Source organism: Phyllobates terribilis, unplaced genomic scaffold (genome assembly GCF_046119375.1).
Source record: "Phyllobates terribilis strain yellow unplaced genomic scaffold, ASM4611937v1 Scaffold_12__6_contigs__length_324123572, whole genome shotgun sequence".
Classification (NCBI taxonomy): Eukaryota; Metazoa; Chordata; class Amphibia; order Anura; family Dendrobatidae; genus Phyllobates; species Phyllobates terribilis.
The window spans coordinates 253,629,587-253,654,267 of record NW_027362772.1 but is presented as its reverse complement, the minus strand read 5'-3'; the positions used below and the strand labels follow the sequence as shown (position 1 = coordinate 253,654,267).

The 24,681-nt window shown below is 42.8% G+C and overlaps 1 protein-coding gene across 1 annotated transcript; it reads right to left on the bottom strand.

The window, feature by feature from the left end:
* Window positions 1–6,442: 6,442 nt before the first annotated feature.
* ANKRD65 (ankyrin repeat domain 65) lies at window positions 6,443–21,470 on the bottom strand. The gene is made up of 4 exons (XM_073655252.1): window positions 21,207–21,470; window positions 13,958–14,156; window positions 11,442–11,991; window positions 6,443–7,408 (listed from the first exon to the last, which is right to left on the bottom strand). Exons 1-4 carry the CDS (start codon window positions 21,292–21,294, stop codon window positions 7,160–7,162), a joined length of 1,086 nt encoding a protein of 361 aa, XP_073511353.1. The 5' UTR covers window positions 21,295–21,470; the 3' UTR covers window positions 6,443–7,159.
* Between the last annotated feature and the right edge of the window lie 3,211 nt (window positions 21,471–24,681).

The window sequence follows — 24,681 nt, the reverse complement described above, 5'->3', positions numbered from 1 at the left end:
CAACCTTTCTTTCTTTTTTTTTTTTTTTTCAAACTTTATTAACACATGAAACAAACATCACAGTGCTCTGCAAATGGCGCCGTCTTCTCAGTTTTGGCTGCATTACCTCACAAACATGGAGCAATGGAGATGAAACCGTTGTAAAACAAATGTGGGATGTTGTAAACGTGTCATGGTTCACTGATAATGTCTATGAGAAATGTGTGGTAAATGGCTGCCAGAAATGATTAAAATGAGGAATCATTGATTTTATTTTTATTGTTTTTTTTTCTTGAAGTGTTTTTTAAACTTTTTTTCCACCACACTTTTTTTTGCAGTTTTTTTTACATGACTGACCACTTCTTATTGCATTTTTATTGTGTGCTGCAAAGAAAAACGTGATTCTGGCATTTTTGATATTTTTTTTGATCTTTAGCAATCAGGTTACTTTATTTTTATATTTTGATAAATCTGTGTTTTACAGATGGGCAAGTATGAAAAGTGAAAGGTATAATTCAAATGAAAGAAAAAATGTATTTTTTTAGCCCCATTAGGGGCTTTGAACCTGCAATCGTCTTATCTCTTTTTCTATATACTTCAATACTCAAGTACAGTATATAGTGAATATTACGGTTATGGTAGGAACAGGGGTCTTCAGCAGACGCCCATCTGTCACAGCCACTAATCTTACTGATGTCCCAAACAGTCTGACGGGGGCTTCATTAGAGAAAATAGCTTTGCCGGTAGTACAGGGACTGGAATTGGAGTTATTTTCTCTGATGAAGACCCCTTTAGACTGTTTCTGGAAGAATGATTGTCCAGAGAAGTAAATGTGAGTCCTGAGTCTGCCAACAGTGAAGCCTCCTGAGACCACTCATGTGTGGGGGCTTCTCATCCATGGAGGGGGCTCACTCACAATTTTGCCTCAGAACATGGCAATGAATGAAGAATTGGATCTAAACCTCCTCCAAGAGCAACTTCTCCCAACGATCCAGGAGCTATGTGGTGATGGACAATGATTTTTCCAGCACGATGGAGGCCATGTCACAATACAAAAGGGATAACGTAATGACTCCAAAAGGAAACACTGAAATTTTGGACCCATGGTCTCCAGATCTCAATCCTGTTGAGAACTTGTGGTCAATCCTCAAAAAGCTGGAGGAGAAATAAAAACACAGAAATTGCGCTGATGAGACAAGAATGGCCGATCACCACATCAGTCAGGATTTGTCCCAGAAGCTGATATCCACCATGTGAGGGCAAAGGGCCGAAGTCTGGAGAAATAAGAGACAACACTGTAAGGAAGGGTGCTTTAACATTGTGTTTCGTTACACGTTCATGGGTCCTGATAGGACTTGCTTCCGAATCCCCATGTAAAACGAGATTCTGATGTATGTGCCGACGGGGCCACAGACTATAATGGTGGCGGCATAGGGAACGTGCGCTCTAACGTGCATCATTTTCTACGTAGTAGTCTGTCTCGTGTCTGTGGTATTCACAAGTCAGGAAGGACTAGCTGCATAAAAATAACATGTAATAATAAAACAAGACACACAAACCAAAAATATTTTTAATGTATTGTAAAATGTCACATTTACAATAAAAAATCACATTCTTTTATTCCCGTCTCTTTATCCTTTCCTTCCTTTTTTGTTATTCAGGTCCGACAGCAATTTTTCTTCCCCGCCCAATGGAGATAAAATGCAAATACCAACAGTCTGTAAACCGTCCCCAGCCTAGACAGAGCAGGCCAGCATTTTGCGTTCTTGCACACTTTCTCTGATGGGTTTTGATGGCCGTAATTCACCGCACACATACAGACTGCAATGCACGGATTGACCACGGATTTACTGACCTAAATTTACAGCCCATCCATGCAGGCAGTACGTTCAGATGAGAAGACCCGCAGTCAATCTGGGCATTGTAATCCATATGTGGACTATGATCTACAGTGTCCATCTGAACGTGGCCTTACCATGTGATGTACTGACATCAGAATCTGAAAAATTGACACAGATTAGTCACAAATAGGGAGAAACATAAAATTTAGCTATTAGGCCACGGCCCCACTATCAGTATTTGGTCAGTATTTTTTCTCAGGAGTGGGAGCCAAAACCAGGAGTGGGTGATAAATGCAGAATTGGTGACTTGTTTCTATTACACCTTTACTCTGATTGTTCCTCACCGTGGTTTTGGCTCCCACTCCTGAGAAAAAATACTGACCGAATACTGACCAAATACTGATAGTGGGGCCGTGGCCTTACACTCCAAATCTAAAACTGTTCTAGGTGCCCTCCTATCTGGTGCCACTTATATTGTTGGTGCCTATGAGAGCGACTCTAACCTCTGTACCCCCCTATTAAAAAGCAGTTGGGGGATCAACTACAGGAGAGTGAAGTCAATAGGGGTGCAAAATGTGAGGCGAGGCAGATGGGGCTCAGTGGGAATCCAGCGGCGTTCAAGACACAGAGAAGGAGGTTCTGACAAAAGTGTTAGGCTAGGGTCACACGACCTGAAAAAATTGATCTGGTTTAATCTAATCATTCTCTGATCAGACTTCAGAGTTTGATCCGATTTTCTCTAATGTGGAGAATTAAAAAAAAAAAATTCTCCATTCTGCTAGTCTGTAAAAGTCGGACTGCACTCGGATGTCATCCGAGTGCAGTCCGATTTTTTTTCCCATGACCCATAGACATGAGTGGCCGAGTGCGATCTGATAATAATCGGATGCAACTTGTGCACGCTCTTGATTTTTTGCTAGTTGGTCCAAGCAAAAGATCGGATATGTGAACGGTCCCTTAGAATAACGTGGGGATGAGTGCTATCTGTCAAATCGATTTTTACGGTCGTGTGCACAAGTCCTAGGGTGCAGAATTGGGATGATCCCAGGGTTAGGTCCTGCTCTCAGCATACAACACTCTGCAGTGGAAGAAGAGACAAATGCAAGGAAGATTTAGTATCCCGTTTTAGGCATTTAAATAAATGGCCATCCATTTAAGACAAGGATGGCTGGAGCCTCGTCGGGCAGCTCTCCATTGAAGGGAGTTCTGAGTTGATGAACCCCCCTCTGTGATATCTATATGCCCCAATATGACATTTTGGTAATGGGTTGACTTGTAAAGGCAACAAATCAAATCACATAACCATGATTTATTTTTTTGCACTTGCTTCAGGACACACAATTCAGTAATGAAGAATGCCCAGCAGGGGGCAGGAGACTTCTCTGTGACTCCAGCATGCTTCCTGTAAAATCCTTCAGACCCTGAGTCATTCACATTTCCCAGAAAGTGACAGAACTGGCTATTCCCACACGTGAACAAAGGATGCCAGATTGTTATGGGAAAGGCAGGAGGAATGCACATGGACATCACAGGTGCATGGTGACTTTCATGCATTTTAATTAGCCACTTTATAAGATAATGAAGTTTAATTGTAATTCTAGTAAACAACACTCAAGTCAATTATAACTGGAAGTGAAATAGACTCTGATTCTATTCATACGGAGATTCATTGGCTTTTTTTTTAATTTCAGAGCAACAAGTCATCATTCACAGAGACGTTGCTTAAAAAATAATAAAAAATATGACAACTGGCAAAAGTACTACTGCAAACTACACGAGACAGGAAGAGACTGTGAATGCAATTTAGTATATCAATGCAATGGATATGTATAATAGTTGCTATTAAAAGGTTTTCAGATAAGCTATGTTCACACTGAGTTTATGGAGTGGAAACGCTCCAAAATCCTCCTCCAAAACTTGGAGTTTCTGCTTAGTTTTTGCTCTAAAAACTCAGCAAAAAGACCCTCAAAGGCTGTCATTTTCAGGTGGATTACGTCTGAAAAAGTGCTGCAATAACGCCCCACAAAATGAGCATAATGCACAGCAATGTCAAAGCAACATTGCTGTGCACATGTTCCATCTTGCGTCACAGGATTAGAAACCCTGAAAGAAGTGTGACATCTTCAATCTTTGCAAACCGTCTGCTTCCTATACTTCACAGCATAGAGTAAGGCAGTGTTCCCACGATGAGCTTTTGATGAGGTTACTTTCATTTTTTCTAAAATAAGCAGCGCAAAAAACTCACCAAAAACTCACTGTGGGAAGTTAGTCTAAGAACGAAGGCAATACTGCCTACGAATCCACTTCAGGAAAACGACACCCAACGTCTTCCTGAAGCAACTTCTCTTGAGAAAATTTGGCAACTATGCCGGCATCTAAAAGATGTTATAAAGTCTAGTTTCATTCAGAGTTTTTAGGAGCAGATCCTCTGCCAAATCCTCCTCAAATACTGCTTCAAAAACACTTATAAAACTCTTCCTAATCATTTATATGAGATCTTTCTTGCTATTCATATAAGACACTTCTTGAGCTTCTTTTTTTCCTGAGGAGGTTTTGAAAAATGGTGAAAAAAAAAGTACAATCCACTTCTTTGAAGCGGACCCCGATGGAACCTACTCCAAACTAGGCACTGAACAATTAAAGGGCTGCAAAAACACTTCAGGAAAAAAAAAACTTTTCCAAAACCCAAACCTCCTAAAAAAAAGGAAGCGGTTTCTGCTTGAAAAACTTGTCACTTTTGAAGGCCTCAAAAAACTGCATGTGAAGATGTGGATGACCACATACACTGCTCAAAAAAATAAAGGGAACACTCAAATAACACATCCTAGATCTGAATGAATGAAATATTCTCATTGAATACTTTGTTCTGTACAAAGTTGAATGTGCGGACAACAAAATCACACAAAAATCATCAATGGAAATCAAATTTATTAACCAATGGAGGCCTGGATTTGGAGTCACCCCCAAAATTAAAGTGGAAAAAAACACTACAGGCTGATCCAACTTTGATGTAATGTCCTTAAAACAAGTCAAAATGAGGCTCAGTATTGTGTGTGGCCTCCACGTGCCTGTATGACCTCCCTACAATGCCTGGGCATGCTCCTGATGAGGTTGTGGATGGTCTCCTGTGGGATCTCCTCCCAGACCTGGACTAAAACATCCGCCAACTCCTGGACAGTCTGTGGAGCAACGTGACGTTGGTGGATGGAGCGAGACATGATGTTCCAGATGTGCTCAATCGGATTCAGGTCTGGGGAACGGGTGGGCCAGTCCATAGCTTCAATGCCTTAATCTTGCAGGAACTGCTGACACACTCCAGCCACATGAGGTCTGGCATTGTCCTGCATTAGGAGGAACCCAGGGCCAACCGCACCAGCATATGGTCTCACAAGGATCTCATCTCGGTACCTAATGGCAGACAGGCTACCTCTGGCGAGCACATGGAGGGCTGTGCGGCACTCCAAAGAAATGCCACCCCACGCCATTACTGACCGACTGCCAAACCGGTCATGCTGAAGGATGTTGCAGGCAGCAGATCGCTCTCCACGGCGTCTCCAGACTCTGTCACGTCTGTCAAATGTGCTCAGTGTGAACCTGCTTTCATCTGTGAAGAGCACAGGGCACCAGTGGCGACTTTGCCAATCCTGGTGTTCTGTGGCAAATGCCAAGCGTCCTGCACGGTGTTGGGCTGTGAGCACAACCCCCATCTGTGGACGTCGGGCCCTCATACCACCCTCATGGAGTCGGTTTCTAACCGTTTGTGCAGACACATGCACATTTGTGGCCTGCTGGAGGTCATTTTGCAGAGCTCTGGCAGTGCTCCTCCTGTTCCTCCTTGCACAAAGGCGGAGGTAGCGGTCCTGCTGCTGGGTTGTTGCCCTCCTACGCCCCCTCCACGTCTCCTGGTGTACTGACCTATCTCCTGGTAGCGCCTCCAGCCTCTTGACACTATGCTGACAGACACAGCAAACCTTCTTGCCACAGCTCGCATTGATGTGCCATCCTGGATGAGCTGCACTACCTGAGCAACTTCTGTGGGTTGTAGAGTCCGTCTCATGCTACCACGAGTGTGAAAGCACAACCAACATTCAAAAGTGACCAAAACATCAGCCAGAAAGCATTGGTACTGAGATGTGGTCTGTGGTCTCCACCTGCAGAACCACTCCTTTATTGAGGGTGTCTTGATAATTGCCAATAATTTCCATCTATTGTCTATTCCATTTGCACAACAGCATGTGAAATTGATTGTCAATCAGTGTTGCTTCCTAAGTGGACAGTTTGATTTCACAGAAGTTTGATTTACTTGGAGTTATATTCTGTTGTTTAAGGGTTCCCTTTATTTTTTTGAGCAGTGTATATTACCAGGTTGAGAAACATAACCCAAATATTATTATTAAACAAATTGGATTAGCCCACTAAAATTTTGGTTGGACTGGGTAACCGTCTAATGTGTATATATGTATATGTGTATATATATGTATGGCTTTTTATTTTCAGGAATTTTTCCATAATCTTCTGTATAGAGAAACAAAAGGTCTGAAAAGAAATTATTAAAATACTTGTAAAAAGTTTGTAAAAAGTTGTAAAAAAAAGTTTTTTCTTTATTTTTTTTACAAGCACCAAAAAAAATAAGAAGAAATTGAAATGAATATAAAGAGTATGTTCATATTATATATAAAAAGTTATGGGTATTTGTGACTTTATTACATTGTTTATCTTGTGATAATCCTGAGTTACAGCCTATATTACCTTCCAGAGCTGCAATAACAATTCTGCTGGTTCTTTCTGGGAAAAAGCTGACAAGCTTATTAAAGTGGATCTGTCACTAGATTTTGCATAAAATAATAAATAAATCTCGTAAACCTGATGAGGCGGTTGTACTTACTTTAAAAATGCAGAATGGCCATATATTCCTGATATTAAGATAAGCAGCCAGGCTAAAAAGAAATGCTTATTTAATCAAGTGAGAAAACGGCCATAAAGAATCATACATCCAGGCTAACAAGGATTTTAATAATAAGGACACTAGCATCATCAGGACTTAAAGTTCTATTTCATGACGTCTTATCTAAAGTCCTATAATGCGATGGTACAGTTATTTGTTTTTCTACAGATTACTGTACGGTTCCTGGTGCAAAAACGGCACTTCCGAGACTTCAAATAACCAGAGCAAATTTTGAGCAGATACCGAACAAGCAGAGGATAAGAGGAGATTTCAGCTCTGAAGCCTGCAGAGTTATGAGAATGTATACATGCTATAGTCGAGGATCGAATAGTTATAAGATGATGTTTGTAGATGAACGTTCATAGTTTTTCCACCAGATCAGTGATGTGCAGGGTTAAAGTACATTATGGACAGTGGGGAGAGCTCCTTGCAGATAGGTGGATACGTGACTGTGTCCCATCATGGCTGCTCTCTGCATTGGCGTGAGGCTCAGACTGTCCTTTATATTCAACGAGGCCCCGTTCTGGACGAGTGCCTGTGCTACGTCTAGATGTCCTGCTGCCGCAGCTTTGTGTAGGGCTGTGCGTCCATGATTGTCCACAATGTTCAAATGAGCTTTAGTGCCCAAAAGTGAATGAACAACCTGCCCAAAAAAGGAAAAAAAATAGAAAGAAAATCACAAAATACCAAGAATGAGTAAAGCTCTTTTGACACCTGACACCTTTTATCTTTTACCAAAGCCTATCTAGACCTCCACTCACATCTTATTGTTGGCTATGCCAAAGGTCTACATTGAAGGTTCTACCTGGTATGCACCAGTGACATGTCCATGAGCTCCCATGCACCTAGAGTACCCCAAAAGAGTGTCCTATTGGATACGCCAACTATATTTTGTTTTTACTGTATAGGAAAGTGTAGTTCCAACATTTTTCAGTAGTGTCTGCCGATAATTTGATCTCCAATGTTCCCCCAATGGTCCACCTGCTTCCCCAATGGTCCACCTGCCTTCACCAATGGTCCACCTGCCTCCCCCAATGGTCCACCTGCCACCCCCAATGGTCCACCTACCACCCCCAATGGTCCACCTGCCACCCCCAATTGTCCACCTGCCTCCCCCAATGGTCCACCTGCTTCCCCCAATTGTCCACCTGCTACTCCCAATGGTCCACCTGCCTCCCCCAATGGTCCACCTGCCTCCCCCAATGGTCCACCTGCTTCCCCCATTGGTCCACCTGCTTCCCCCATTGGTCCACCTGCTTCTCCCAATGGTCCACCTGCTTCCCCAATGGTCCACCTGCTTCCCCCAATGGTCCATCTGCTACCCCCAATGGTCCACCTGCTACCCCCAATGGTCCACCTGCCTCCCCCAATGGTCCACCTGCTTCTCCCAATGGTCCACCTGCTTCCCCCAATTGTCCACCTGCTACTCCCAATGGTCCACCTGCCTCCCCCAATGGTCCACCTGCCACCCCCAATTGTCCACCTGCCTCCCCCAATGGTCCACCTGCTTCCCCCAATTGTCCACCTGCTACTCCCAATGGTCCACCTGCTTCTTCCAATGGTCCACCTGCTTCCCCCAATGGTCCACCTGCTTCCCCCAATGGTCCATCTGCTACCCCCAATTGTCCACCTGCCTCCCCCAATGGTCCACCTGCTTCCCCCAATTGTCCACCTGCTACTCCCAATGGTCCACCTGCTTCTTCCAATGGTCCACCTGCTTCCCCCAATGGTCCACCTGCTTCCCCCAATGGTCCACCTGCTACTCCCAATGGTCCACCTGCCTCCCCCAATGGTCCACCTGCTTCCCCCATTGGTCCACCTGCTTCTCCCAATGGTCCACCTGCTTCCCCCAATGGTCCACCTGCTTCCCCCAATGGTCCACCTGCTTCACCCAATGGTCCATCTGCTACCCCCAATGGTCCACCTGCCTCCCCCAATGGTCCACCTGCTTCTCCCAATGGTCCACCTGCTTCCCCCAATGGTCCACTTGCTTCCCCCAATGGTACACCTGCTACCCCCAATGGTACACCTGCTACCCCCAATTGTCCACCTGCTTCCCCCAATGGTCCACCTGCTTCCCTCAATGGTCCACCTGCTACCCCCAATGGTCCACCTGCCTCCCCCAATGGTCCACCTGCTTCCCCCAATGGTCCACCTGCTACTCCCAATGGTCCACCTGCCTCCCCCAATGGTCCACCTGCCTCCCCCAATGGTCCACCTGCTTCCCTCAATGGTCCACCTGTTTCTCCCAATGGTCCACCTGTTTCCCCCAATGGTCCACCTGCTTCTCCCAATGGTCCACCTGCTTCCCCCAATGGTCCACCTGCTACCCCCAATGGTCCACCTGCCTCCCCCAATGGTCCACCTGCTTCTCCCAATGGTCCACCTGCTTCCCCCAATGGTCCACTTGCTTCGCCCAATGGTCCACTTGCTTCCCCCAATGGTACACCTGCTACCCCCAATGGTACACCTGCTACCCCCAATTGTCCACCTGCTTCCCCCAATGGTCCACCTGCCTCCCCCAATGGTCCACCTGCTTCTCTCAATGGTCCACCTGCTTCCCCCAATGATCCACCTGCTTCCCCCAATGGTTGCTTATCTCTCTTTTCAGCAATGTGGGGGAAGTACAGCCAGGTCCTCCTTAAAGAGACCAGCTGAGTATGGAGACCTACAGGTAACGTTCCATGTGAGAAAAGGATGTAAATTAACTTTCTTGCAGAATGAATGAATATAGGAGAGACGGCTACCCTATAAGGCCATGTTCAACCCTTTAATGAGCCTTGTGACATGACAAAAGATAAATGCCAATCTTCTCATCTACCTTTGCTCCTCATCAGTGTAGAACAGATTCTGGCGGGGTAAGGAGAACCAATATGACCACATGTTGCCTCGAAGGCACCGCACTCAGCCAGCCAGACTTTGCTCTACACTGATGAGGGGCAAAACCCCTGTGCCTGTGCGGGAGTGGGCCCGCCAATGCCAGCGCCTATTTCAGCTGAAATGTATTGCAGAGCACAGACCCTCCAGCTCCCTGCACTGCAATACATGCCGTCAGCCACTCAGAGGCCAGCAGCTGACGTCCGCGTGCCAGTCAGGAACATGGCGGTGACGTCACTGCTCTGCCTGTGCTGGCACACTGACACTGGAGTCTGCTACAGAAGAGGACGCCGTGGGAGTGGAGGAAGGTTAGAAGAATTGTTCTTTTTTTTAAGTTTTGGAAAACAGAACGGACATTATACCAGGAAGAGACCCAGGATGGGGGTCATTATACCAGAATAGGGTTCAGGATGGGGGTCATTATACCAGAATGGTGTTCAGGATGGGGGTCATTATATAATGAAGGGACCCAGGACAGGAGATATTATAAAAGGAAGGGGCACAGAATAGGAGTCATTATACCAGAATGGGGTTCAGGACAGGGGATATTATAAAAGGAAGGGGCACAGGATAGGGGTCATTATACAAGGAATGGGCACAGGACGTGGGGTATTATAAAAGGAAGGAGCCTAGGATGAATGATATTATTAGAGGATGGGGGCCAGGACAGGGGACATTATTACAGGAAGGCGCCATGATGGGGACACTATTACACATATGTCTTTATAGGATCTAGAACGCTACAAAGGCCCATACATCTGACCAACATGGAGGTGGGGGCCCAGGTCCAATTTTTTCACCAGGGCCTATGGGACTCAAGTTATGCCACTGTCCATATTATTATCTATATTAAAAAAATAATCAGAAATCTGGTAATTTTTACACCAGTCACTAATCCTCATAGTAGACTGATGTGGACTTTGTGCTCTGTACAGCAGCTACATGGACAAGGGCAGGAATAGGCTGACACTGACTTATATAAAAGTTTTTTTTTCTGAACATGGTCTAATCCGGGCAAAGGTTATTGTGAAGGAAGGGGGAGTTGGTGAGCTGTGACTTTACCTATTGTGATTAGTAGTTTCTGTGTTATCAGCTGTGCACAGAGGTTTTACCTTTCTTTGTAATCCTGTCTGTAATGATAATGAAACTTTGAAAAGTAATTCATACAGAATGAGAAGTATGAGTCTAGTGTTATGCTTAGTGGTCAGTGTGAAAATTGCATTTTTTTTGTATTGGAAACATAGAGAAAAAAAATTAACATGAAAATATGAATTAAACAATCGGTTGTTTACTGGTGACACATTCCCTTTAAGGCTACGTTCTCACGATGAACTTTTGATGCTGCAGATTTTCTGCACCCATTTAGTAAAATCGGTTACTTGCATTTTTTCGAAAATACTCAGCGTAAAAAAACTCACCAAAAACTCATTATGGGAACGTAGCCTAAGACTCATTGCCCTTCTATGTACAACTATGCGTTAACTAAATCCAAGTATTTTTCTATTTTACCGCCAGATCAAAGGCTTGTACTAAATACCTGTCTCTCCTTCCGTATGTAGAAGACATATTTGCACCATGCTTGTTTGCCCCTGTCTCCTTCCCATGACTTTTGGATTGATTTTCCACACCTTTGTTTGCTAATGTTGTACGACCTGGGTTGACACCAACACTAATATAGGACAAGGCCAACATGAACTTGCCCGATCCCCTGAGGCCTCATAGTAATTACACTGCCTGTCTCTATGGTACATATAAGCTTGCAGAGTCTTAAGGTGTGTTTATCATGCTGGGATACATACCTCTAGGCTACCATTACTAGCTGCGATGGCCAAAGCTGTCCTGCCCAGCAAGTCTTGGACATTCACATCAACCCCTTTTTCCAGGAGATAGTTCAGAGCCTCCAATTTTCCAGTCTCAGCTGCAACATGTAGAGGGGTCAAATTCCCAGAAGCCATCAGTTCAATGGAGATATTGTGCTCGCTCAGAATTTCCATGATGTGGACCTGATTGCTCACGGTCGCCCAATGCAATGGGCTCCACTTGTTGTTGTCACCAATACATGGGTCTATATTTTGCTTCAGTAGTAACTGTGCAATGAGTGTATGGCCATTAGCTGCAGCTAAATGTAAGGCTGTTAGACCTCCTATTGTAGGGGAAATAGCACTTGAGCCACGGTTTAGTAGCATCTCGGACAAGTGGGTATGGCCACTCCATGCTGCATGGTGGAGAGGGATACAACCTGAAGCATCCTGGGCATCCACTGAAGCTCCTCTTTGGATCAGGAGCTTTGCTGTAGCTAAGTGACCATTGGAGGCTGCACAGTGAAGAGGAGTCCAGCCGAGATCATCCCTAAAGAAGACAAAAAATAGGTTTTATCATCATATGAAAAAAAAAGTTGAAAGTATCGCCAATGTTTCATGTAGTTCTTATCTTAAGGAGTCGGTACGACTACAAAACGCGTCAAGCCAATAAACTGCTACCTTTTAGCATCCTTTACATGTGTGAGTATACATTCCTACCAGCAGTGCAGCACCACAGCCATGGACAACCACAATATCTCCTCCAAAAAATATGTTTTATCATAAAAAAATTGAAAGCACAGCCAGTGTCTAATGTAGTTTTTATCTTGAAGGAGTCGGTACGACTCCAAAACGCGTCAACCCAATAAACTGCTACCTTTTATCATTCTCCACATGTATGAGTATATATTCCTACCAGCACCACATCCATGGATGACCACAATATCTCCTCCAAAAAATAAATTTTATCATCGTATCAAAAAAGTTGAAAGCACAGCCAGATGTCTCCATGATACCAGAGGATGTCATGCAAAGTCGCGTCAAGTCAAATTCCCCCCTTCATTCCCTTTGTGGGTTCATACCAACGCACAACCTCATTCTGATAGAGGAGGGTCCATTGTTTGGTTATCTGGTAGTTTGTTGTAGGAGATAAGCTTCTCATGTGCAGTGCTTGTGGAGAGGAGGAGTTCTGACTAGCACCATCCATGAAGAAGCTGGGTGGAGGACCCATGCCTCACATTAACTGTAAAAGATAAGGGGGCACTAAGCCTAAAAATGAACATTTTGCTATTTGTAGGTTTGTAGGACATTCTACTCATGGCTGAAACTAAAAACGTTGAATATATCAAAACAACAGTCCACTTCTTCTCTGGCTGGAAAATGGCTTAGTGTATGGATTAATTAAAATGCATTGGGCTTTTATTGAAGGTAGAGGAGAAGGAGGTTAAATTGATTCTTATACACTTACTGCAGTCAGGCACCATTTTTTTCATGGTGGCCTATGGATGATATGTGCCATTACATGGAATACATTGCTGAACATATCCCAAAAATGTGATGTCTACCACAAAACTAATATAAATGAAATTGAGCAGCAGTGTACTACAGTACTAGACACAGTGGCTACCAAAAGTACATAGCTGGACCTGATGACCAACAAATGGGACATGTTGCCCTTCCACCATCGGAGAGGTAAGCAGGACACAGGGTCAGACTAATCTTATATTGATGGCCTATCCTAAGGATAGGTCATACATTATTCTCGACTATCCTTTAATCTGATGAAAACATTTTTTATGGAACTGAGATTTTTTGATCCTAGAGAGAACTGAAGTGGTAGGACATGAGCATTTCCAATTCTAGGAATTCAATACCAGGAAAACAAATAATTTGGATGGTCTCAATGTCTTTTTCTGCAAATGGAAAGGAGCTGCCAGCTGAGGATCTTGATGATTTGCCCAAGTGCATTTAACATGGCAGAGCATTCCTCACACAACAATTAATAGCAGTCAAGGAGTGCAAGTGCGGGAATTTCTTAATACTGTCCTCATACTCGATACTGAATAAATAGAGAGGTTCTGCATGTCGTAGAGACATAAATCCACTTGTTATGTCAATGATTTGCTGACGTCTGTTGACAAATCATCTAGATCAACGAATTCCGGAGGATCTTTTGTGAGTGGAAATGAATCATCTATAGTGATTAACAAATAATAAGAAGTAGCTCGAATGACACAAATGTCCCCATATATGAATGTTCATCTCATTGAAATCACATCTATTGTCCTTTCTAGATTAATCGAAGGTATCTCCTTTCGGTTGCCCAGTCACCTACGACGCCGAGAGCCTTCAGTCAGTAATTACCAACGTGTGCATAGTATTAACACTCTTAATGGACACCTTGAAAGGACACTAAAACCCAACAAAGCACCGAGCTCTGAAGATGGATTTATGTCTGCAAATAATCTTGACTATTGCGGTGTGAGGGGAGGACTTTGGTGAATATTTACACATACCGGTCATCAATCATTTCTCCTTGTTGTAGAAGCTGTTTAACAAGACGAGTGTTCCCGTTCCAGGAAGCCAAATGGAGGGCTTTCCATTCATAGGTGGCATAGCCCAACTTCTCTGGCAGACCACGTTCTTCACTCAGTTGTAAGCATCTTCTCGCCAGCTCGGCCTCCGGAGTTAGTCTACCTACTTTCTGCTGCATATCTTAGAAGAAGAGAACATTACTATAAGGTTGCTCTTAAAAAACAAGTGAATATAATGCCTAAAACAAAAGAGTTCACATAATTCCACACAAGGTAAGTCCTAAAGATATTAGGACATTCAAGAGTTTGCCGATAGGTCAGCAAGTAAGGGTTTGAAGGTCATATAGGCAGCAACGTTGGCTGCTATGAGACTCAGTGTAAAAGGTACTCACACAACCTGGATAAAAGTTGGCCGAGCTGGTTAATTTGTTGACCTAATGATGGCCTCCTCCAAGGGCAATAAGAGCCTGGGTAGGCACCTTCACCAGAACATTTGACTGGGTTGACATTCATGGTCTGAGTATGGACCACAATGCATGGACTGGCTGTGGTCTCCTGACCCAAACCAAACCCAACAGCCTCATAGGCATAAAGGATACTGTTAGGTTTGTTAAGTTTGGGTCAGAAGACTGCGGCCGATCCATACATCACAGTCCATACTTAGATCATGGAGGTCAAATTTCATTGACGATCACTATCTATTCAGCCATATAGATGTCAAAGAAGGAGCAAGAACAGAGAGCTGCAATGTAACAGCTGAATAGCCACCATGTAATTCTACATTTCATTTTATAAGCAAAGAAGACCACTGGCAAACAAATCGCTGGCAAACTGCTGACTTTGTTGGTGGCCTTCTTTGCTCAGAAATTGAAAAGTAGACCTATAATGATCAGCTGGCCACCGCCATGGCTGCAGTCTGAGAGGAGTTGTGTCTAGTGATGCATTTAATAACTCATGGACATTTATGGCATTTCCATGGAATATAAGAACCCCATCTATTCTATAGGACCCACAACTACTGTATATCCCGAACAAGAGTGCCCCGATTCTCTGTTCTGACTGGTGCCATGGCCATTGTGACTGGAGAAGAGGCTCCATTTATTTCTTTGGGAGATCCTAAAACAGCTGAACAAATGCACTCAGATGTCTTCAGAACTCTTTGAATATCCTATGCGATAAATGTTTCTGATGAACTTCTGTCTATTAAACTCTATTTACAGAAATCAGTTTCCTACGTAGAACAGGATGGACCCAATGGTAAAGATCTAATGGGGTCTCCATTGTTATATAAGGTTTTGCTAGGACAGAAGTGAATCAGACCAGCCAGGGATAGACCCGTATCTCTCCAAGTATCTCATAGAAGTCACCAAATCACTAGAGTAGAGTCCAGGAGACTCCTTTAAAGATAGACATCTTCCAGGAAGACATGAAGTCTTGCATGTAAATAACAAATGATGAATCAATCTTCTCCTAACTGGTTTATAAGGAGGCACTTATCAGTACTGCACCATGGTGATTATCACGTGACTCGTAATCTCAGTGCTTGTACACTAATTACAGTGTTCGGTAGATGTATAATGATGGAGGATTACAACGATCTAAACAATAAGCAATAAATACCACGTACACATCCGTCCTAAGGACATGTATGGAGTATAATAATGTGCAATTACATTTCAGTTAAAAACCCATGAAACCAGCACAGAGTGTCCACATGTTAAAGGGATTTTCCGGACCCAACTTCAAGTTCTACAATCACTCTGTGTCTGCCGATTACCAAATCGTGACAGTGTGCAATGTGCACACTGTCAGGATCCCTCCCCCTCTATTTACAGCAGGTAACATTAATGCAATTAGCTTGTAAGCGCTGTGCTCAATGCCTAGGAGACAGGCCACTGCTGATAGGCTGCAGAAGTGGTCGGTAACCTAGGCAGTGACCAATAAACTACAACATTTTAGATCCATCTGTGTTTGAGAACATGGAAGATTTTTTTAATAAGAGTTAAATTGCGAAGATTTCTTTTTAATTTTAAAATTCTTTAATTTACCCATTAAAGCAATTGAGAATATCTCTTTAAAGGGGTTTTCTGGCTTAGGTTACTAGTCTATGTGAGTGCAGACTTGTAAATCCTCACATCACACGCACTGCATGCTGTGGTGATTCTCCGGTGCTGGCGCTGGAAAAGGCGGGCGCCTGATCTTAAGTATGTGATTTGCATACATGCAGTCACATGCTAACTAGACGTGCTCAACCACTCATGTATTAAGTGAGGTTGGACACGTCAAGTTGGAATGTGGCCGGAAGTATGCAAATCGGCGGCACCATAGAATCCTCACAGTGTGACAGTGGCATTTAAGAGGCTGGAAATAGATGGCATTGTCAGGGCAGCCATGGCCCTATGCCTGCTATATTTGTATAACAACGAGCTGGGCTCATGGGGGACGGTAAGTTTTACAATACACTGCAATATGTATTTGTAAAAGTTCAAATCACTCTACTTTTCTTGGAATATTGTTAAAATCTAAAAAAATTAACATATTTGGAATTGCCATGTGCAAGACACTTGGTCACTTTGCCTACCAAAAAAGTTGAAATCGGAAAATCATATGGACCCCAAAAATGGTAATGATGACAACTACCGCACATATCACTCTCTCATACAAATTTATAGACCAAAAAATAATAAAGCATTAGAAATCTTGGAAGGCGAGAAGGAAAAAACGAAAGAGTAATATGGCTCATTGGACCTGCATAAACCTAGAGCCGGTCGTGTTCTAGGGAATATTTTTTTAAATGCCTCAGACTGCTGTAAAATATTACAATAAACGATGCACATCCACTTTGATCTTCTACAGGTCTCGTTTCCATACTCACCTGGTTTCTGCTGGTCTCCATTTCCTCCACATACCAAAAATGGCTGAAAATTATGTGACGATCTGCCTCAGTGATTGGCTGAGTGGGCATTGCCAGCCATTTCTGGTGGGTTGCGAATGGAGCTAGGAGGTAGAGACCAGCAATGCTGTGGACCAGCACCTGCCGGGGAATAAGGAAGGCGACTATCATTTGTTTTATACTAAATCATTAAAACATTTTTTTGGATTGTCAAACCTCACTTGGCCATACCTTTGACACCTACATATCTATATCTCCACCTTCATTGTCCACCATTCGTTAATTCACCCCAGATTTTTTCAGACGATAATGCCACTTCTTTTTTTCTAAAGACATAGCCCCTACTTTTTACACAGCCCTCACCCCAGCTTCATGTTCCTCATGTTAATTATCCAGGCAACTTGACATCTGTATCCTTTGAAAGAACCTTCTTTCCATTCCTAAATTTGAACCCTAAATTTCCTTGGGTTCCTTATGGTTTATCACTTGTATCCCCCTACACTCTCCTAAATTTGTCACTTTCAACTCAGTATGGAGAGACTGGATGTGTGTAGAGTGCAAGGGATACCCAAAAGAAACAGGAGTCGACTTCTGGAGGACAAAGCTCTTGGAGTACGAGCTGAATATTCATGGAGCCCTCCTGAGTCAGTATGACAGCTGACATTGTTGGGGAAAATTTCGTTTGGCTCCATTGATTTTTTTGACAAGTTGTCAAATTTTTCACCTATTTTGTGATGGCTGATTCACACAAACAACTTTCGGCTATCAAGGTTTGTTTCTTTTTGGGAACAAAAAGGATCGGAAGCATTTGTCATGCTATAAACAGCCTACAAGGAAGCTGCCATGTGTAAAGCACAAGCTTCCGAATGGTTCTCCCAAGGTGAAATGTGAATTTATGATCAACCACGTTCTGGACGTCCTTTGACCCTACCCTTTGACTGAGAAAAATGTGACGAAGATTCGTCAAGTCATTCTGGAAGATCGCCGTCGGACCATTGATGAACTTGTGGAGCTCACTGGGACTTTATGGAGTTCTTGTTCACAAATTTCAATGGAGGAATTAGGCATGAAACGAGTTGAAGCAAAATTCATGTCTCGCAACAACCATTTCCAATGCTTTTTTTTCCAAAAGGAAACAAAAACTTCATAGATGCGAATCAGCCACCACAAAATAGGCGAAATATTGTACAACTCCTTGAAAAAAAATCATTCGAGCCAAACGCAACTTTCCCCAACAAAGTTGGCTAGCATACTGCCACGGGTCTCACTCTAGGACCCAGCGGCTACCTTCCTCCGGCTAATTGACACCCAGGCCTGGGTGTTTAAATATTTCCTGTTTGCTATAGAGAGGTGACAGTGATATTCACATGACCCTTTGTGAAGGCTTGGAGCGGTTGCAGTCTGCTTACTTCCTCTTTGGTGCTTAGAGGCCGTGTGTATAATCTCTCTGAAGTTGGCTCAAGCTAAGTTACTTTCCTCATGTCTGTCTCCCCTTGATGTCTTTAGTTGTTAGTGAGGACTGATTAGCGCTCATCCCCCCTTCCCTAGCCAGGGCCTAGCTCTAGGGAGATACAGCGTTTAGGTTCCTGATCGGCGATTGGTGAGAAACCAATATAGGGACGGTAGGGGAGACAGGGTGATATTAGATCAGCCTAGCAGGTCTCCGCCCCCTCTTTCCTTAGTGTCTGGGCTCCCTTCCCCTCATACCTTCATGTTGCACTTTGCCTTTCCTACACTGTGTGTGACACATACTGACTCTAGGGTTCCTTGAATATTCGCTTAGTGGCACTACAAGCTCTCCGCCCTCAAGAAAATGACTCCTGTTTCTTTTCGGTATCCACCTCATGCAAAATTAAAACTGGACCATTTTCAGGATCAGTTGGAGCTCTAGGTGCTTGACCTTTCCGATAGAGTAAAACATAGTGTGAATATATTGTAAGACATTACAGCAGACATGTTGTCCTTATTCCAAGCACAAGTTATGCAATTTGTATTGTGACAGAGAATTCTTTAATAACCCTCCAAGTGAAAAAGTCCAAAGCTGTCCATACATGAGAAATAATTGCATGTGCATTCGGCCGTAAGCAATTCCAGCTCCTCCGTAAACATGCACGCTCGGCTGAGCATGCATGTTTATCATTAATTGGAGTGCAGGGGAGCATGCTACTTCCAGTCCATAGCAACAAAGTGTTTGGCATATTGGATTTCAAGAACTGGCATCAAGGGAAAGTCAGGTAGCAACTGTACATAGTAGATCGATAGCGAATCCCACCAAAATTGACAGGGTCAACCATGTTTTGGTTTTGGGGAATTCTCGTTTCTTTTGGGGAACACTCATTTCCAGATAATCATGCGGTATAAACAGGCTGCCGATCACCTGACGAACGAGCAAAAAGCTCATTCACCGTGTGAAATGATCTTTTAGCTGGTTTAAAAAAAAAAATCATTGTTCTCGGCAGCACATCGTCCTGTGTAAATAGCAAATGTGCTGCCGAGAAGAGAAACAGTCTATACACATAAAATGATGTATTGCTGAAGTGCGGACTGCCTGTCTAAACAAGCTATTAAACAACCCCCGATCGTCAAATATGTAGCTGATTAGCGTTTTTTTAAATCTGCGGGTCAGTTGATGTAAACCCGGGTTTGAGGTTCAAAAACTATGAATTTTCTAGTGATAACAGCTTCAGAAAACTCTCTTTCTTGGCCTATGTGCAGAATTTTTTAAGGAGTTTTTGGAGCAGAAACTTTCCAAATGTTAAAAGCGTTGAATTTCTTTTCACTTTCTGCCCCAAAAACTCAGGAAAATGACTTCATCTGCACATAGCCTTTGGGAAATTTTGGGGTTTTCTGAGGAAAATTTGCATCGTTTTTCAACCATTTTTTGGAGCGTTTTTTTCTGAAGCATTGGGGTATGTGCACAAGACATCTTTTTTAGGATTACACCTGGAATCCACCTTAAGATTCACCGCAAAAAGTAAACATAGTGCACAGCAATGTCAAAACGATATTGCTGTGTACATTTTCCGTCTAATTTATCTTTTAACCGCCTCATAGTTCGGAAACCTTAAAAGAAGTAATCCTTAAAATGGACCGAATGTTCTTGTGAATAAAAATTGCAGCGTGCACTAGTCTCATCCATATTTTGGATGAGACTCGCCTTTTCAGGTCTATGGGTGCAAAAAAAAAATATGGCTTGACCGGATAGCATCAGATTTTTATGGACACATTGCAATTTTTTACATAGTAAACAGTTTGATCTTGTACATTTTATTCACTGCTGATGTAAAAAAAACAAACAACTAATGCCATACGAATAACAATACCAAAGAAAAATCATCCATTTTTTTTCTGGATGAAAATAGGATGATTTTTTATATGCTGGTGTGACTTAGTCTTACATTGTGATGTGAGAATTTCTTGTCCTGGAGAAACAGAATGTAAGGCTAAGTTCACACCAGCATGTATCCGTTATGTATGACCTCCTAACTGAGCTGCAAGAATTCTCTATGGTGCAGCAAAGTCACTATGGCTGAGTAATATGTAGCCGTAGGCACTGAGTGCGCCCCCTTATGGCATCTTCATGCAATGCTTCTGGAGGAGAATACCTCCGTAATATTCTAACTTGCCTTTGTATGGGTGTGTTCACACAGTGCTTTTTTGCATGAATCAGTGTTGGCAGGAAAAATGCAACATACATTACACGTGTCTTTGATACTTTTTTTGTGCATATTTTATGTGTTTTTTTAATGAATGAATAAGTGTTATCAGGAAAACCGCTGAGCACATTATGCACATTTTTATGTCTTTTTTTATGTTTTTTTTTTTTAAAATCCAGTACAAACAATGTCAGGCTACGTTCCCACGATAAGCTTTTGATGTTGCAGATTTTCTGCACCCATTAAGTAAAATATTTTACATGCATCTTTTTTCTAAAATACGCAGCGTAAAAAAAAACTCACCAAAAACGCATTATGGGAACGTAGCCTAAGAAATGAGATTTAAAAAAAAAAAAAAAGCTTCACAGCTAAAAAAAAATAAATAAAAGCTCAAGGAAAGGAAAAAAAACGCACAATGAGAATTAATTTTTAGAAATCAAATTCTTTTTGCTGCTACCGTAAAACGCTGCATTTTCATATGGAAAAAAAGCAGCAAAAAATGCTTCTTGTGAACCAGCTCTATGGACACGGAAGGTAGAGTATGGTCCGTAGATTTCTGAATAACAGACATATAATATAAAATTATTATCCATTTCGTTTAGGTTTAAAGTAACATCTGGATTCTGCATTGCAAAAAAAAAAAACTTTATAAAAGTTCTATGAAGTGGTATGTTGGATTTACCTGGAGAGTGCTGGGGGCTCGGCAGCACAGAGTGACTCCACGTTGCCTGTTGGGTGCCACTCTGGGGATTCTTCCCGTCCAGGATCATCACCTGCGTGCCCACTACACCCGCGCTGCTTCGGACTGTGCCGCACTCACCGCGCTCAGCAGGTTGACATGAAGTGAAATCAAGAGGAAGATTAAACAAAACAGACCTTGTGCAATTACACTTGCTGGATACCTCGGCAAGTAAAAACTTGTTCCCCTACAGGGCTTCCCTCTGTTAAAGGATAATCTGCTAATGACACCAGTGAACTTTACAAAGCACCGAGGGACCGGGGGAGGAGGGGCGCGGATGGCGGTCAAACACAATGGCCGAAAAAGACACATGAGGACAATGAAAGGCACTGGGATAAATCATTAGGCTCGGCTCTTTGGCTAGTGTTGGCATGTGCTATAATCCTGACCTTATATCGGACAATGTATCCTCTTAATATTTACTAAAAAACAAAATGATGATAAAAACTAAAATATTGTCTTTGTGTAGTTATTTGTTTTGGAATCTGTCATCAGATTTTACAATACATGATTAAATCGACCTCTTAGGTCTGATGAGACTGTAATGGCGGTCATATTGATTGTCATAACCAAGAAATGGGTTACCTAGTGAGCTGCAGACCATTATCAATAAAGAATGGGCTAAGATTTCCTGCCGGAAGCCAGAGTCTGGCCATGCATCAGGTTTACAGCAGGTTATAACAGCCAGAAAGGCTCTATTGACCCCTTCATAACTGGGCCATTTTCCATTTTTTTTTGCGTTTTCATTTTTTGCTCCCCTTCTTCCCAGAGCCATAACTTTTTTATTTTTCAGTCAATATGACCGTGTGAGGGCTTGTTTTTTGCAGGACAAGTTGTACTCTTGAACGACACCAATGGTTTTACCATACCGTGTACTGGAAAACGGGCAAAAAATTACAAGTGCGGTGAAATTGCAAAAAAAAGTGCAATTCCACAGTTGTTTTTTTTTTTTTAACCATGTTCACTAAATACTAAAACTGACCTGCCATTATGATTCTCCAGGTCATTACGAGTTTGTAGATACCAAACATGTATATGTTCTTTTTTATTTAAGTGGTGAAAAAAAATTCAAACTTTGTTAAAAACGAAAGCGCAAAAACGAAATACGTTTAGGAGACAGGAGGAAAAGAAGTGGCTCATAAGTGGAGAAAGAAGCAGAGTTCTCAAATAAGATATGTTACAATGTTTATTATATTCTCTTGTATTATTGATTTACACAAAGTTTGTTGAAAGTACAGTTCCCATTTAAGGCTCTGACAGCAATGGACCTCGAGGTCCGGCAGAAGACAGCTGTATTTATTTGCTTTAGAAGACATTTCTTAGCACTAGGATCCATTTCTTGTGAATAAATTGGGAAATGATGGAGACAAAAGAATTCTGCCACACACAGAGAATTAAGGGGGCTTTCCACAAACTGTGGGGGTCCGTCTTTTTAGCCTGACACAATGGTGTAGTAGACTGCTCTATCGTGTCTGGCTAAATGATGGACATCCCTGGGAAAGAGGTCACGCAGAGTCTAAGTAGCCTCCTTATGCTCCATGTCTGGGAATCCACGGCGTCAGGAACGTGCAGCAGAAACCTAATACCACGCCAGTGTAAGATGCATCTCTTTTGGTGTCGTAGTTGTGTAGCGCTCTGCCGCATAGTGTGAACGCGACATTAAAGGATCATTCCAATATAGACATCTATGGCACATCGTTAAAATATATGATAAATGTTTGATTGGCATCCATTCCTATCAGGAGAGTGGCCAATGATAGGAATAGCTCTCACTGTGTAAGGCTGCGTTCACACGATGAGCTTTTGCTGTTGCAGATTTTCTGCACCCATTAATTAAATTAGGTTACTTACATTTTTCAAAAATGCGCAGCGTAAAAAAAAACTCACCAAAAACTCATCATGGGAATGTAGCCTAAGGGTTTTTTCGGAAAATCCCTTTCCCCCGGTTGCAGTTTGTTTTTAAAAAAAGAAACCTATGCTTTACTCACCCTCCCCAGGTCCATTTCTTAGTCTTAAGTGTCTGTTATTGTTTGCAGCTTTGATATGACGTCAAAAGCACTACAGCCAATAACTAAGGTCAGCGGCTCTACCTGAATCCACGGCACGAGCTGCTCACAGTCGCTGAGCTCATTGAGCAGCAGACAATAGCAGATACCTGGAGCATTGGTGGAGATTCAGCACTGGACCAGGTGAGGATGAGTAAAGCACAATTTGTTTATTAAACAAACTGCAGCTGGAGAACAGAGGTCTTTCAAAACTGGAGAAACCCTTTAAAGGCTATGGGCTTTAGGCACTGTTCACATCACAGTTTTTGCACCAGTTTAATGCATACGCTGGGAGAAGCGATGAATGGAGGCGGTGAAGGATGCTGTCTGCTACTCAAGACACTAAACTTAAACCAAAACTCTGGTGTGAACAGAGCCATACCCAGGTGCACACTGTTTCTGTCGCTCCCGCATAGTGGCATCCTCCCTTTCCTGGATGATTACACATGGCTGGATGTGGCGGCGCCGGCTGGTTGTGGACACTTCTGTCGTCTTCGGTGATCCTCCTATTCTGCGTTTTCTTTGTCCTGTGATGTCCACATTCTGGTAAATCCCTCTGGTGTGTACACAGCCATCACATTACACTTAATAATGCTGTATCTTAGTAATACAATGTTTCTCAAACAAAGGAGCTCGTTCTCCGGTAATGTCACAGGCACAAAAAGGTACTGCTAAAAATCCTATTCATCGCAATGCCCAGTAACAATAATGGAGGATGCAACCAGGTTACGTCAAACTGCAAGATGTGAATGAGCCCAAATGGTTCCAGCTGGCTAAAGAGTAAAGAGAATCTTAACAAGTTTTGCAGCATAAAATAAAGACAGAGACCCTGATTCCAGCAATGTATCACTTACTGGGCTGCTTACCCTGATTTATCTGATGCACCTCTGCTAGTCTTCTCTTTCATGAGGTCCTGCTATATAGTCATCTGTATTCATGAGCTCAGTATAACCCCACCCCCACCACTGATTGGCAGCTTTCTGCCTATGCACAGTGTACAGAGAAAGCTGCCAATCAGTAGTGTGGGCAGGGTTATACAGAGCTCAGCATTCAGAGCACTGCTAGATCTGCAGCAGAGAAAACAGGAATTATATCAAAACTATACAAAGCAGCCCAATATGTGACACATCGCTGGAATCAGGGTCTCTGTCTCTACATTACGCTGTTCTCATATTGAAGAGTATTAACCTGGTGACAGATTCTTTTTAAAAATGTTAGGAGGATGAGGGTCCCCTGACCCTCATTTTACTATTTCAGCAACATGGTAGTGGAGACTGAATGAAGAAGTAATGGCCATGCATCTATTTGGTAGTTACTATGTGGATTGAACAAGCAGTAACTGGTGGGGTGTCAGGTTTAGGACTCATACCTGT